Consider the following 12,409-nt stretch of genomic DNA (forward strand, 5'->3'; position numbering starts at 1 on the left):
CAACAGACAACTCAACGGACATAAGCTTGGCACATGCTTAAGTGCATAAGCATAGGCTTATTCTAACTTCTTAAATCCTAACAATTCTTATGCTATTGATGCATTTACCTTTAATGTGCATTATGCCTCCAAGTTAGAGTTATGATTAGACCGTAGTTCATAACAACAGTTCTCTAGGAAGGCGGGGTAAACAATTGAGTGAGAGAGAGAAGTCTCGGGTTTTGGGAGCGTGAGAAGAATTACTCTCGGGTGGGTTTCTTTGATAAAAGTGGGTGCAGATTTTAAGTAGTGGGTTTAGTAATAAAATGGGTCTAGTCAAGAATAGTGGGGGTGCTAATATCATCACCCTTTTCATAATTCATGCGTGTCACTGGCACAAAGATCAGATCAGTGGGCATTTAGCCCACCTTTATTGGTCAATGGGTCTCTTGTTGCAACGATTTGACGAAAGGATGAGCAGTTAAACAATCTCTCTGAATTTATTTCAAAATACACATAAATGTGAACACTATTGCAATCAAACACTTCTCTGTTTGACTGTTTCCCTAACAAAATTATTTGGGAGGATCAAATTTGCCGGATAAAAGCATCTTAGCAAAATCCAAGAGCTTCTCACTTTCAGGCATCAAGTCCTGGACAGCAGCATCAGAGCAAAACCTCTCAGCCCAAACAGTTAGATTGGGTGTTGTTGTCTCATCAATATATTTGGACCCAGCTAGCGTCTCAGCAGCCCTGAGCCACCCCAAATAAGAACCAAGTGCTATATCAATGTATCCAATTGTCTCTCCACCAAAGAACCCCTTCCCTTTGCTAAGCTTTTTAAATGCCTGTTCTAGTAGTCCCAACCCTGTAGTCACTCCTCCAACGGCTGTCGCCTTCTCTTCATCGGTTTTTGCTCTTGCAATTGAGAACAATGAGGCGCACCACTGCATTGCAATAATCATGCACACCACACATAAACATTATGATATTGAAATGATGGTATATGTAAGGAAAGTACCAACTGCAAAAGAAGAACAATCATGATTACCTTGTCATCTATGTAAGCAGCCCAGAACCGAGCAATTGCTCGATCATACGAATCAGATGGAAGAATTGAAGGACCCGAGGTGAAGGCCTCGTCGATGTATTGAACAATGACGAGGGATTCACAGATGGGTTTATCTTTATGAATCATAACCGGAACCTTCTTATGCACCGGGTTACTTTTAAGCAGAAGTTCGTCTTTACCTCCTAAGTTCTGCTCAAGGTACTTGTAGTCCACATTTTTAAGATTTAGAGCAATTCTTGGCCGCATGGCAAATGGACTTGCCCACGCACCCAAAAGCTTCACATCACCTGTTGCCATTACACCTCATTAAGCTCAGGGTGCAGGATCCCTTGGTGAAAGAAATCTTGACTCACTTAGCTTTGATCGACTCACTTAGCTTTGATCCCTAAGGTGGATAACCCTGACCATGCTTCTAAGTTCAGGCCCATCAGCTTATGCAACTTTGGATATAAGATTATATCCAAGCTCTTGGCCAATAGACTAAAAGCCCTTATAAATAAGATTATTTCCCCTTTCCAAGGGGCCTTTATTAAGGGTAGGAGCATAGGAGACAATGTGGGCTTGGCATGTGAAGTCTTCCACAATATGAAGAACATGAAAAGCAAGAAGGAGGGATGGATAGCCCTCAAGTTGGACATGGCAAAAGCTTATGACAGGGTGGAATGGCCTTTTCGACAAAGATCTTTGAGAAACTTGATTCATGCCAAGTGGAGACAGATGATTCACCAATGTGTCTCTACTGTCTCCTTTCAAGTTATGTTGAATGGATCCCCTCTGGACAAGTTCGTCCCTGAAAGAGGGATCAGACAAGGGGATCCCATATCCCCCTACCTGTTCATCTTGGTCTCAGAAGCCTTGTCAAGGATGGTAGCTAGAGCTGAGCAAGAGGGTCAGATGCATGGTATTAAGATTAAAAGGAATTCCCCTGCTCTAACCCACTTGCTTTATGCTGATGATCTCATTCTCTTTACCAAAGCTAATGTGGGGGAAAGTGGGCAACTGAAAAAGGTACTGGATGATTACTGTGAGGCCTCTGGTCAAAAGATCAATTATGAAAAATCCAGTATCTTCTTCAGTAGGAATGTCAATTACAGACAAAAGCTCAAGCTAAAGAGGTTCTGGAGGATTAGGAACTTTGCTCCTAAGGAAAAATATCTTGGGGTCCCTATCATGCTATCTAGGAAGAAGTCCGAGGACTTTGACTACTTAGTGGATAAGATACATCAAAAGATTAAAGGTCGGAAAGCTAAGGTGCTATCCCGGGCTGGGAGAACCACTATGATCCAAGCTGTAATCCAGGCCACCCCTCTATATGCTATGTCAACCTATTTGCTTCCTGTCTCTACATGCAATAAGATTGACATGGCCTAAAGATTTTCGTGGTCCGGATCGTAAAAAAGAAAGGGATCCATACCAAAGGGTGGGATCACATCCGGCCAACCCAAACAAGCCGGAGGGTCGGGTTGAGAAAGACTAGAGATATGAATTTGGCCATGTTAGCTAAGCTACCATGGAAAGTCTGCAATCGATGTCCAACTTTGGACTAGAACTCTTTTACAAAGATATATGGGAAACACCGGATAGGTGATGTGAAGAAACCACCGATAAGGCCTCTTTCTTCCGGAAAGGTATTCATAAAACCTTTAATGCCATTAGTAAGGGCCCGATCCGGGCATTGGTATCTTGGGGATACTACCTCTGTTCTTCAAGATCCTTGGATCAAATGCAATGAGCAACCAATGACCTTGGACAGAGTCGGGGTGATTGATCCACTACTACGAACCCGATGGTGTCGATCCTGTTCTTGCCGATAAGAGTGGGTGGGATGAGGCTAAGATCAAAGCCACCCATCTTAGAGATCAAGGTGAGACACGAAAATGCTCCACCGTGATAAGATGAGATGGAATAAGGACAAACATGGAGTCCTCACTGTCAAATCTACTTATAGTTTCCTTAAGTCTGACGAGGAACTGGGCCAAAGTTCAACCTGCAACCCCCTCACTCTGAAGCACATTTGGAAGACTCCCATTCCTGCATACATCCAAATGTTTCTCTGGAAGATGTATATGCAGATGCTGCCAATGGGAGATGTGATGGCAGAGAGGAAGTTGCAGGGAGAGTTCTCCTGCCCTTTCTGCTACAAGAAAATTGAGTTTGCAGAACACCTGTTTTTTAGTTGTGACTGGATTAGAAGTCTGTGGTTCAGCTCACATATAGGAATGAGGATGCAGAAGCTACCAGACCAAACTCTGAGAGAAAGAGTGGATACCTTTGTAGCCTGGAGCTGCAGCTCCAACACAGACAAGAGTATGGTAGGTATACACTCTGCATTCTTGCTAAATCAGATCTGGAAGGCGAGGAATGAATGCAAGTTTGAGAACAGAAAACCCAACAGAGAAAGGATGCTCGTGAGACAATGAGAAAAACTGGCGGACAACGCGCCAAAGCACGTGAGAAGAACATCTCAATTCTAACCCATCTTCAAGTCTATTAGACAAATGTTTTGAGAAAGTTTTTCCAATTATTCCAAATGAGAGTATAATCATTAGATTTGATGTGTCATATCACAGTGCAGGTGCATTGAATGTGGAGCCGGAGCTATAGCGGTAGATAGTGAGGGAAGAATAGTGGGAGCGGTATGCCGGAAGGTTTAGGGCCTTGGATGCAAAGCAGGAGAAAGCTTGAAGGCGGTGAAGGGTTTTTCTTGGCACAACATCTCAGAGTGAAACATTTTGTTTTTGAAGGAGACAATGCTGAAGTAATCCAAGCCTTACAAGGCAACTCATACCGTTGGGGATGGACAGCTTTAATAGCCAACATTACCTCCTTGTTATCTAGTTTTAACTCTGCTGCTTTTAGATGGATTAGTAGAATTTTGAATGGGGATGCAGATTCTCTGGCAGCTTGGGCTTACCACCAGCTACGGAAGTCCGAGTTGCCAAGTTGTATGATTCAGTCAAACTGTGTACCTCTAGTACTTTGATGATATATATATATATAAGAGTATGAATTGCACCAAAAAAAAAAAAAAAAAAAAAAAAAAAAACTGCTGCCATTACACGCAAAAGTACACGAACACAGCTTAAGTTGATATAGTTTTGTTGTTTGAAGATGGAGTGAGAAGAACTGGAATGGAGAGTATATATAGGTAAAAGTTGAACATTAATTAATCGCTTTGTACGTGTAGTAGTTCTGTGGATCCACTTGGAAGAAAATCGTTTCATACTCGCATTACTTGACCGTCGACATTAAAATAAGACCAACTAAGCATTTATATGATGCAAACTTACTGACCCGCAGATTGATATAGTTTTATTGATCTATATTTTTTTTCTTTTGGTAAATTTTATTGATCTATATAATCGTACGTAATGACGCCGTGAACAAAGAATGCATTGAAGACTGTGACACTAAATGAGACCATGTGAACATATCATAGAATTCTTATCCTCTAACTATATAATAAATTATACAGTTTTCTAATTTTACCCCCATAATTTAAACTAATTAGTTTTATCCCCCCAAAAATTTTATCTATAGGTTTACCTCCAAAACCACAGCAGATCCAAATCAACCCTAAATTGACTATATTTTTTTCACCGGGGCACCCATGAAAAAAACTTCAATACCCTTATATAAAATACTAGTCATTGCATCCATAGAAGAGCACTAAGGTCTTTTTCATGAAAAGAACACACTCAACTTTATTCTAAATTGGGGGGTTAAAGCTAGAAAACTGTAAATTATACCCTTTATTCTAAGAGCATCATCAACTACGCTCCTAAAAAAAATTGTGACATCAGTTTTTTTCATCAGTCACAATTGTTATAAACGTGTCATATACCAACGTATTTTTTCGAAATTGTTGGTTTCTATTTCGGACATCAAAACTTGTCCCATCTAAATTTTTTAATTTCTATTCAGACCAAAAAAATCTAGCCGTTTTAATTTTTTATTTTAATTTTTTATTAAAAAAAATTTGAAAAAGTTCTTGACAACAAAACTTGACCCGTCCAACATCTTGGGCCCCACGATACAAAATCAAACAGTTTTAATTTTTTAATTAAAAAAAATGAAAAAATTCTGGACGGCAAAACTTGACCCGTCCAACATGTAGACGGCTAAAGTTGTCTCGTGCGAGTGGCTGCTAAATTTCTGAGTATTTTGGTCGAGAATTTGACAATTGCTGAGATAAAAATGGGTATTTGGCAGCGCGTTGGTGAACGAAATTGCCAAAAAAAAAGTTCTATCTATTACATTAGAAATGGTTTTAGCGGTCGCGTTGATAATGCTCTAAGAGAGTCTATCTTTCTTCGATAGGGCGTCTAGGGTTTTTTAGGTTCTCTATTTTTTTTTGAGAGTCTATTTTTTAGGGTTTTTTTTTAGGATTTTTCCGGTAAAACACATATATTATAAATTACTTAACTAAAACCAGGTACAATATTCAAATCCACCATACCAAGTGGTAGAGGATCCCTAAAATGTTTGTGGAGAGCCTACTGAGCAACCTCATGTGCCTCTCTGTATTATAGTTTCTACTGATCCATTTAAAATTACAAGATAAAAAACTCCTAGCTATCACCAAAACATTGAACTTTAACACACCAACTTAACATTGGAAAATATCACAAATGGATGTTGAAGTGTTGAACAATGAAACAAAAACTACACTTAATCATGTGAAAATCTTACTAAAAAGATGGTTCGTTCTACAACCAAAAAGATAAATAAAAAGAAAGTGATGGTTGGTTTTGGATCTGGTGTCTAGGAGCATATTTAATGGAGACACCAATTTATATATCAATATCAAATTTTTAAAAATTTGATTAAAAACTATCTTTAGTGGTTCACCAATCAATCATCTAACATAAAAAAATCAGCAACTTTAATGCCAAAGGCTCTTATTTGGTGTGGCCTATATGGTGTCAAGGTTGAAACATACGTAACTGTTTTCCAAGAACTGTCGCAGTTTATAAAAACCTCGTGGGACTGTGGGTTTCTCTGGCGCGCTCTTTTAAAAGTAGCATGAGTTTACATTTCTGGCCATGGCGGTTCTTAGAAAATCTTCGTACATTTGGCAAAATTGTTATAGGAGTACAATTAATACACCAAGGAACTAAATCTGGGGCAGGTAGCTTCAAAGTTCAAACCATTTTCACAATACAAATAGGTAAATTACCACTGTGAAAGTCTAGCATAAGTATGTCAGTAACCTCGTCATCACATGTTAATAAGGAAATGGGTGAAGATGGATTTGGTCTGTGTCAGCCGTGGACTTGATCAAAATGAAAAACTAAACTTAAAAAGGGTAATACACACCCAGACGTGGGAATGAAAAACTAAACTTAAAAAGGGTAATACACACTCAGGTGAAGTGGAGACGTGGGCACCGACACACATTAAAGACTGAACATATTTCTTCGCTGTCGCTCCCCAGGGACAATTTTCTGAAGACCGAGGGTGGTTATTTCTTGATCATTAAAGGGGAGTTTTCAGAAAACTCCCCTTTAATGATCAAGAAATAACCACCCTCGTATTCTATATATATATATATATATTAGCATCATGCACGCAATGCACGTATTAACAATACATTCACAACAATAGAAATCTTAACAATACTTGTCAATACTATTTGCTCTCAAAAGCGCAGAGGGAAAAGTCGGGAAATTAACTGAGGTAGGGAACAACAACTCAATAGAAACGCACCTTACATACAAATATTGTACCATATATCGGTGGTTCCCACAAAGTTGTAGGCCAAACTTGTTGTCCTTCACCTCTTAAAATTTAATTTCCCTTGAATGACGCATCTCATTTGAACTTTATCTACACTGTATACTTTGTAGTTTGTACTCATTCTTAGTGTTGGAGGTGATTGAGGAGGCTCTCTGTCACACCCCAAATTTTCAGACAATATTTAAAACATTTATATTCAATTATCTGGAAACCTGGGGTGAAACAAAACCCAAAATCCTGTTATCAAACACGATATATACAAAACTGAAATCAAAAGAAACCTAAAAGGAACAATCTTTAAATCACATTATTAAACTACAAAGAAACTAACCACCTCTATTACATCTGTCTCAAAACAAAACCATGCCGCCCGGAAAATCTTAAACCGAGGAAGATTTCAAGAGCAACTCCAAACCACGTGTCCTTATCCATCGCACTCTACCATCTATGTTCCTAAGAACACACCCACGCTGCAAAACAAAGCAAACATGGGTCAAGAAATTGAATTTGGTTGGTATGAGTAGACTAACAACAAAATATATATAAAAGTCTTTCAAATTAATAAATATAACATTACCAACCATTTCAACTTGAAGACAATATAGTTCCGTTTTCCAAAACGGCGCGGTAGTTTCTTCCCAAGTAAGATTTCACCCCAATATACAAATTCCAAGAATCTCATATAACAGTACTCATCATTCCCACTTTCCAAAATAACTCACAACATAAATACCATTTACATTCCACTTATTAAATGCACATATGATAACCTAATTAAATATGAGTTTGGTATACCTTACCTTTAAGCCAACACGTCGTCTTATGGTAGGATATTTACGTCCCTACAGAAAAGATTAATCGATCCTACCCTCCCAAAAAAACAGAGTTTGACATCACAATAAAATGCTTTATCTCAACCAAATCAAATTTCATTCATAACCAAATCTCATTTAAGACATTTAAGTCTAATTGATATAACCTAGTTCGTCTCACATATTCGAGGAATACCACTTATCATAATACCTATATCAAGGGTAGTCATTCATATGACATCATTACATCATAAAGTTTCTAATGTGCATAACCATAGATCTCGGACTATCACAATTCATTAATATTTTCGAATAATATATCACGTTATAGTCATTTTGCAATCACATAGAAATCACAATCATTTACTAATATTATTCACGCGGTCCACCACTTCACATCCATAATATCACACACTTCATATATTTTTACTTAAAACCACTTTCGCCTACTTATGAGAACGGGGAAAATATCACACCCAAGGAGTACATTCATCCCGTGTGGGTATCAACTCATACAAACCACGATATATTTCTCATAAGAAAACATATACATCATATGCAATAACTCCATCACACGAAAAATCAATATTTTTACTTTGCTTATTAATTATCTTGTTGACTCATTTTTTCAAAGACACAGCCCAACCTTTAGATCCTATTCCACGATTTGCACTACACACATTTGCCAAATCACACATATCCATCGCCTCACTCACACACGAAAATTTACTACAAGACATATGTCCCAAGCGGGATATCGCCTCCAGGAAACATATTTTCATCTTGTAAACTCGTAACTTGTGAATCACAACCATCTCTGGGCTTTCCATACACATAATCACAAAGCCTCCTTTGGGCATAACAAAATATCAGGTCATTCATGGCACATTCAATGAATACCTTGGGTCATTCCCGCCACATTCAAGGAATACCCATCATAACACTAACGGGCCATTCATGGCACATTCAATGAATGCCCTGAGTCATTCCCGCCACATTCAAGGAATACCCAAACCTACATTCCCGTACATTCAAGGAATACGACCAACCCGCAAGGCGAATACCTTAGTTCCTCTCTAGGGCAGTCCAAACTATTGGGTCATTCATGACACATTCAATGAATACCCATCTATCACATGACATCACAAGTCATAATATCTCATTACCAAATCCTGAGGCATGGAGAGTTCTAAAGATGTGGGCGACACATTAAAACATTATTATCACTTATAATTATACTAGCATTACTCATGTCAAAACAGACCACACATGTAGAGAGTCATTTTCGCGTGTCAAGGCAAATCAAGCACTTAAGCATCATTGAATGTAAACAGACTTATAATCAAACAAATACAATTTACATAACCACACTCATATATACAATATTGTAAACAAATAGTTCATTAACCCAAATTCAAGTCCACACACACTAATGTCCAAAACAGATCTACATATACTAAAGTCTATATTCATATACAACTTCTATCTCACACATATATATTTATGTAGTATCAAAACAACATTACTTTCTAACACAATCACATAGTTATCACACAAACTAATATATATATATATATATATATATATATATATATATATATATATATATATATATATATATATATATATATATTATAGATATAGTGATAGTGATTTTTTGTACATAAGGTCTGCCTAAATGATCCAATCTTTTAAGATTAGAATCAAGCCTTACGTAGCTCTTAACCAATTCTCCAAATATTTTAATAATCACGATAAAATAAAACATATAGATATATTTTCATTCCACACCAATATTTTCAATGATAGTAAGAATATATCGAAAAGTATAATAACCACTGACCATCTAATGCCATCATGTAACCACCCAACTATATCTATTTTAAACTTTAGCTAATTCTAACAACCTTGTTAATCCGTGCCTTGACAGACAACCCACCATTAGATCTGCCTAAAATTTGTATATGTCATTTAACTGGATATCAAGAATCTATGGATTAAATTTGAGGTCAATCTGATAATAGGTTGACCTCCATCTAAACAGAAACAAAGGACTGCACCCATCAGTTTTCTGGTGTAGTTTCTACTACGACTAGTCCCACTAATGGAAGCCTCGACAGATATCAAGCCATTGGATAAATCTAAAAATCTCATATGGAAGGCTAAAATGTGTCAGGAAACTATAGATTAAATTTCATACAAATCCGAGTACGGAAAGGTCACCATCTAAGAAGAAACAAAAGACTGCACACTGCAGTTTTTCTGGTGTAGAAACACTAGGACCTGTCACGCTTATGCGCACCTCGACAGAAATCCAACCGTTGGATCTGTCTAAAATTTTAATATGTCAGACTACAATGTGTCAGGAAACTATGGATTAAATTTCATACAAATCCGAGTATGGGAACGACACCATCTAAGCAGAAACAAAAGACTGCACACTGCAGTTTTTCTGGTGTAGAAACACTACGACGTGTCACGCTTATGCGCGCCTCGACAGAAATTCAACCGTTGGATCTGTCTAAAATTTTAATATGTCAGACTAAAATGTGTCAGGAAACTATGGATTAAATTTGAGAGACATCCGATTGCGGAAAGATCTCCATCTGAACAGAATTAAAAGACTGCGCAGACAACTTTTCTAGAATGGTGTTTACTGTTAACTGTTCATCTTCTTCAACTCTATACAATTTATTAATGGCTTTATCCTCCCAATATACAATCCATATGATCACACATAACAAACAACATATCCTATTTCTATGGAAACAATAAAAGAAATAAATATAACTCACCTTATTAAGTCTACAAGATGTAAACAACTATGAATATCAATAGTCGCGGTGAGCCCAATACTTTGCATTCCCTTTTCTCTTTTCTTCCTCTTCCCTTCTTTTTATTGGAGGCTAGGGTTTTGATTTTGAATAATCATATTTTTCTGAGAAAAATTCGCAGCTCTTCTTTATTCCATGTTTTAAGTCCGCTTTAAGTTAACCTATGGGCCTCCAATGGGTCTAAAAACACCCAAGGTCCATACCTATATGAATGGGTACATTTTAACAATATTTTCAAGCCCAAAATGATTATAAAATACCCACATAAGTTCTAACAAACAATTCAAGTAAAAACACGAACTTTTTTTTTTTTTAAATCAACAATAACTAAACAAATTCTAGAATAAGCTAGACTTCATAATATAATAGTTATTTTCAATCAAATAATTTAATTTATGTTGTTTAAAAATTGGGGTTGTTATACTCTCGCAACAAAAGTTTATTTTATGCTAGTATTGGACTCTTTTAAAATCTTTGACGATGCAATGGATGATAGCTTGCATAACTCCTTTTTTAGTTTCTGTAAACAATTGAATGTGTTAGAGATGAAATTATATATGATTAATTTACCAGCAGCAAAAGAACTAATCCAATTATGGCAACTGCAACATAATGTAAAAAGGGCAAAAGATAATCTCAATGGGCCACATTGGTTCACTGAGTTCACCAACAGTAGTAAAAGGGTTGATGACAATCTCAGCACCATTCAAACCGAAGGCTAACCAGTTCAAAGGATGGTGTCTTCCATATCATACGTTAACAACTATATTTCCATATGCAGTATCAAACACATGGTATGTGATTCTATTGCACATACCATTCAGAAAAATTTCAAATAACATCAGTACTCACTATGACCATATTATATTTTCGTGCCAGGTCTTAAAGAAATTGGATCAATTCCCCATCGACTGGCTCAACAAACTCACACCATCTGTTCTCTTTGGTACAAAATGCAAACAACATTGTCCATGCCTCTTGGGATCAAAATATAAACACATTTTGAAATATTAATATTAGATGGAAATACATCTATGTATGATATTTGTGGATGTCGCAATTATGTAAAATTATTCATGTACATAGTTTGTCTTCGTTAGTGACTCACTTGTAAGCATAATACATTGACTCTTGAAGTGCTTGCAGCATCTATAAGAGGTTTCACTTTCTCGAAGATGACTCTATTCTGGTTTGAAAAGGATGTAGTGGTGGGAAGAGCAATAGAGTTCTGAATGAGACCTACTCGAACCATTCGAGGCTCTCATAAAACTTCTTTTTCAGCATAGAAACAGAAAGCCTACAAAAATCAAGAGAAGTCACTATATTACGACAAAACCCACGGTAAAAGTTACACATGTGTATGTGCGTGAATTTAGGAACTACAACAATGTTTCCAATAACCTGATCATGCATATCTTACCATTTACCTTGACATATACGACGACACAAATCTATCAGTGCCTTAGCTAGCTTTTTGGAAGAGCTAGTTTATACAACTCATGAAAGGATTATGGGATCATATTTTACCTGCATGTCGAAGTAATATTTTGAAGATAGATCAATTGCAAAATCAGGGAGACCGGATGATTCAAGTGGTTTTCCACCGTTTAGTCCTGTGAGCATGCATCTCAATTCCATCAAAATAATTCATTCTTGCAAAATAATTAACTAAAGATTAGAGTGTGTATTCCCCAGTCCCCACTCTCCACCCAAACAAATCAGTAATAGTATACTCAATTTGGACAGAGGAAATTGAAATTACAAAATTGCTATCCTCGAATTGTATGAACACAATGAGCAATATTCAGACACAGATGCAAAAAACACATACCCAGATCCCATATTTTCCTAATATAGTAAGATATACTTTCAACATGAACAGAACATTTGCTATTTATTCTTTTACATTCTCATGAGTATTCCTCTATGTACGAACAATAGCAGTCGTTTGGATAACAATCACATAGAAGAAA

The 12,409-nt window shown here is 36.9% G+C and overlaps 1 protein-coding gene and 1 pseudogene across 1 annotated transcript; both read right to left on the bottom strand.

Annotated features, from left to right (window-relative positions):
- Positions 1-376: 376 nt before the first annotated feature.
- Positions 377-1,713, bottom strand: LOC147522879 (glutathione S-transferase U18-like). The gene is made up of 2 exons (XM_086560903.1): positions 1,031-1,713; positions 377-926 (listed from the first exon to the last, which is right to left on the bottom strand). The coding sequence occupies exons 1-2, from the start codon at positions 1,346-1,348 to the stop codon at positions 555-557; spliced, it is 690 nt and encodes a 229-aa protein (XP_086417029.1). The 5' UTR covers positions 1,349-1,713; the 3' UTR covers positions 377-554.
- Positions 1,714-11,029: 9,316 nt separating this feature from the next.
- On the bottom strand, positions 11,030-12,074 carry LOC147522880 (beta-ureidopropionase pseudogene; annotated as a pseudogene).
- Positions 12,075-12,409: the final 335 nt, after the last annotated feature.

The sequence above is a fragment of the Coptis chinensis genome, chromosome 1 (genome assembly GCF_015680905.1).
Source record: "Coptis chinensis isolate HL-2020 chromosome 1, ASM1568090v1, whole genome shotgun sequence".
Lineage (NCBI taxonomy): Eukaryota > Viridiplantae > Streptophyta > Magnoliopsida > Ranunculales > Ranunculaceae > Coptis > Coptis chinensis.

Bases quoted from the DNA above. Each gene is read 5' to 3' on its own strand.
- LOC147522879 (XM_086560903.1), bottom strand. From the start codon at position 1,348: ATGGCAACAGGTGATGTGAAGCTTTTGGGTGCGTGGGCAAGTCCATTT. The intron at 927-1,030 runs GTAATCATGATT...ATTGCAATGCAG, and splicing joins CTGCTTACATAGATGACAAG to TGGTGCGCCTCATTGTTCTC.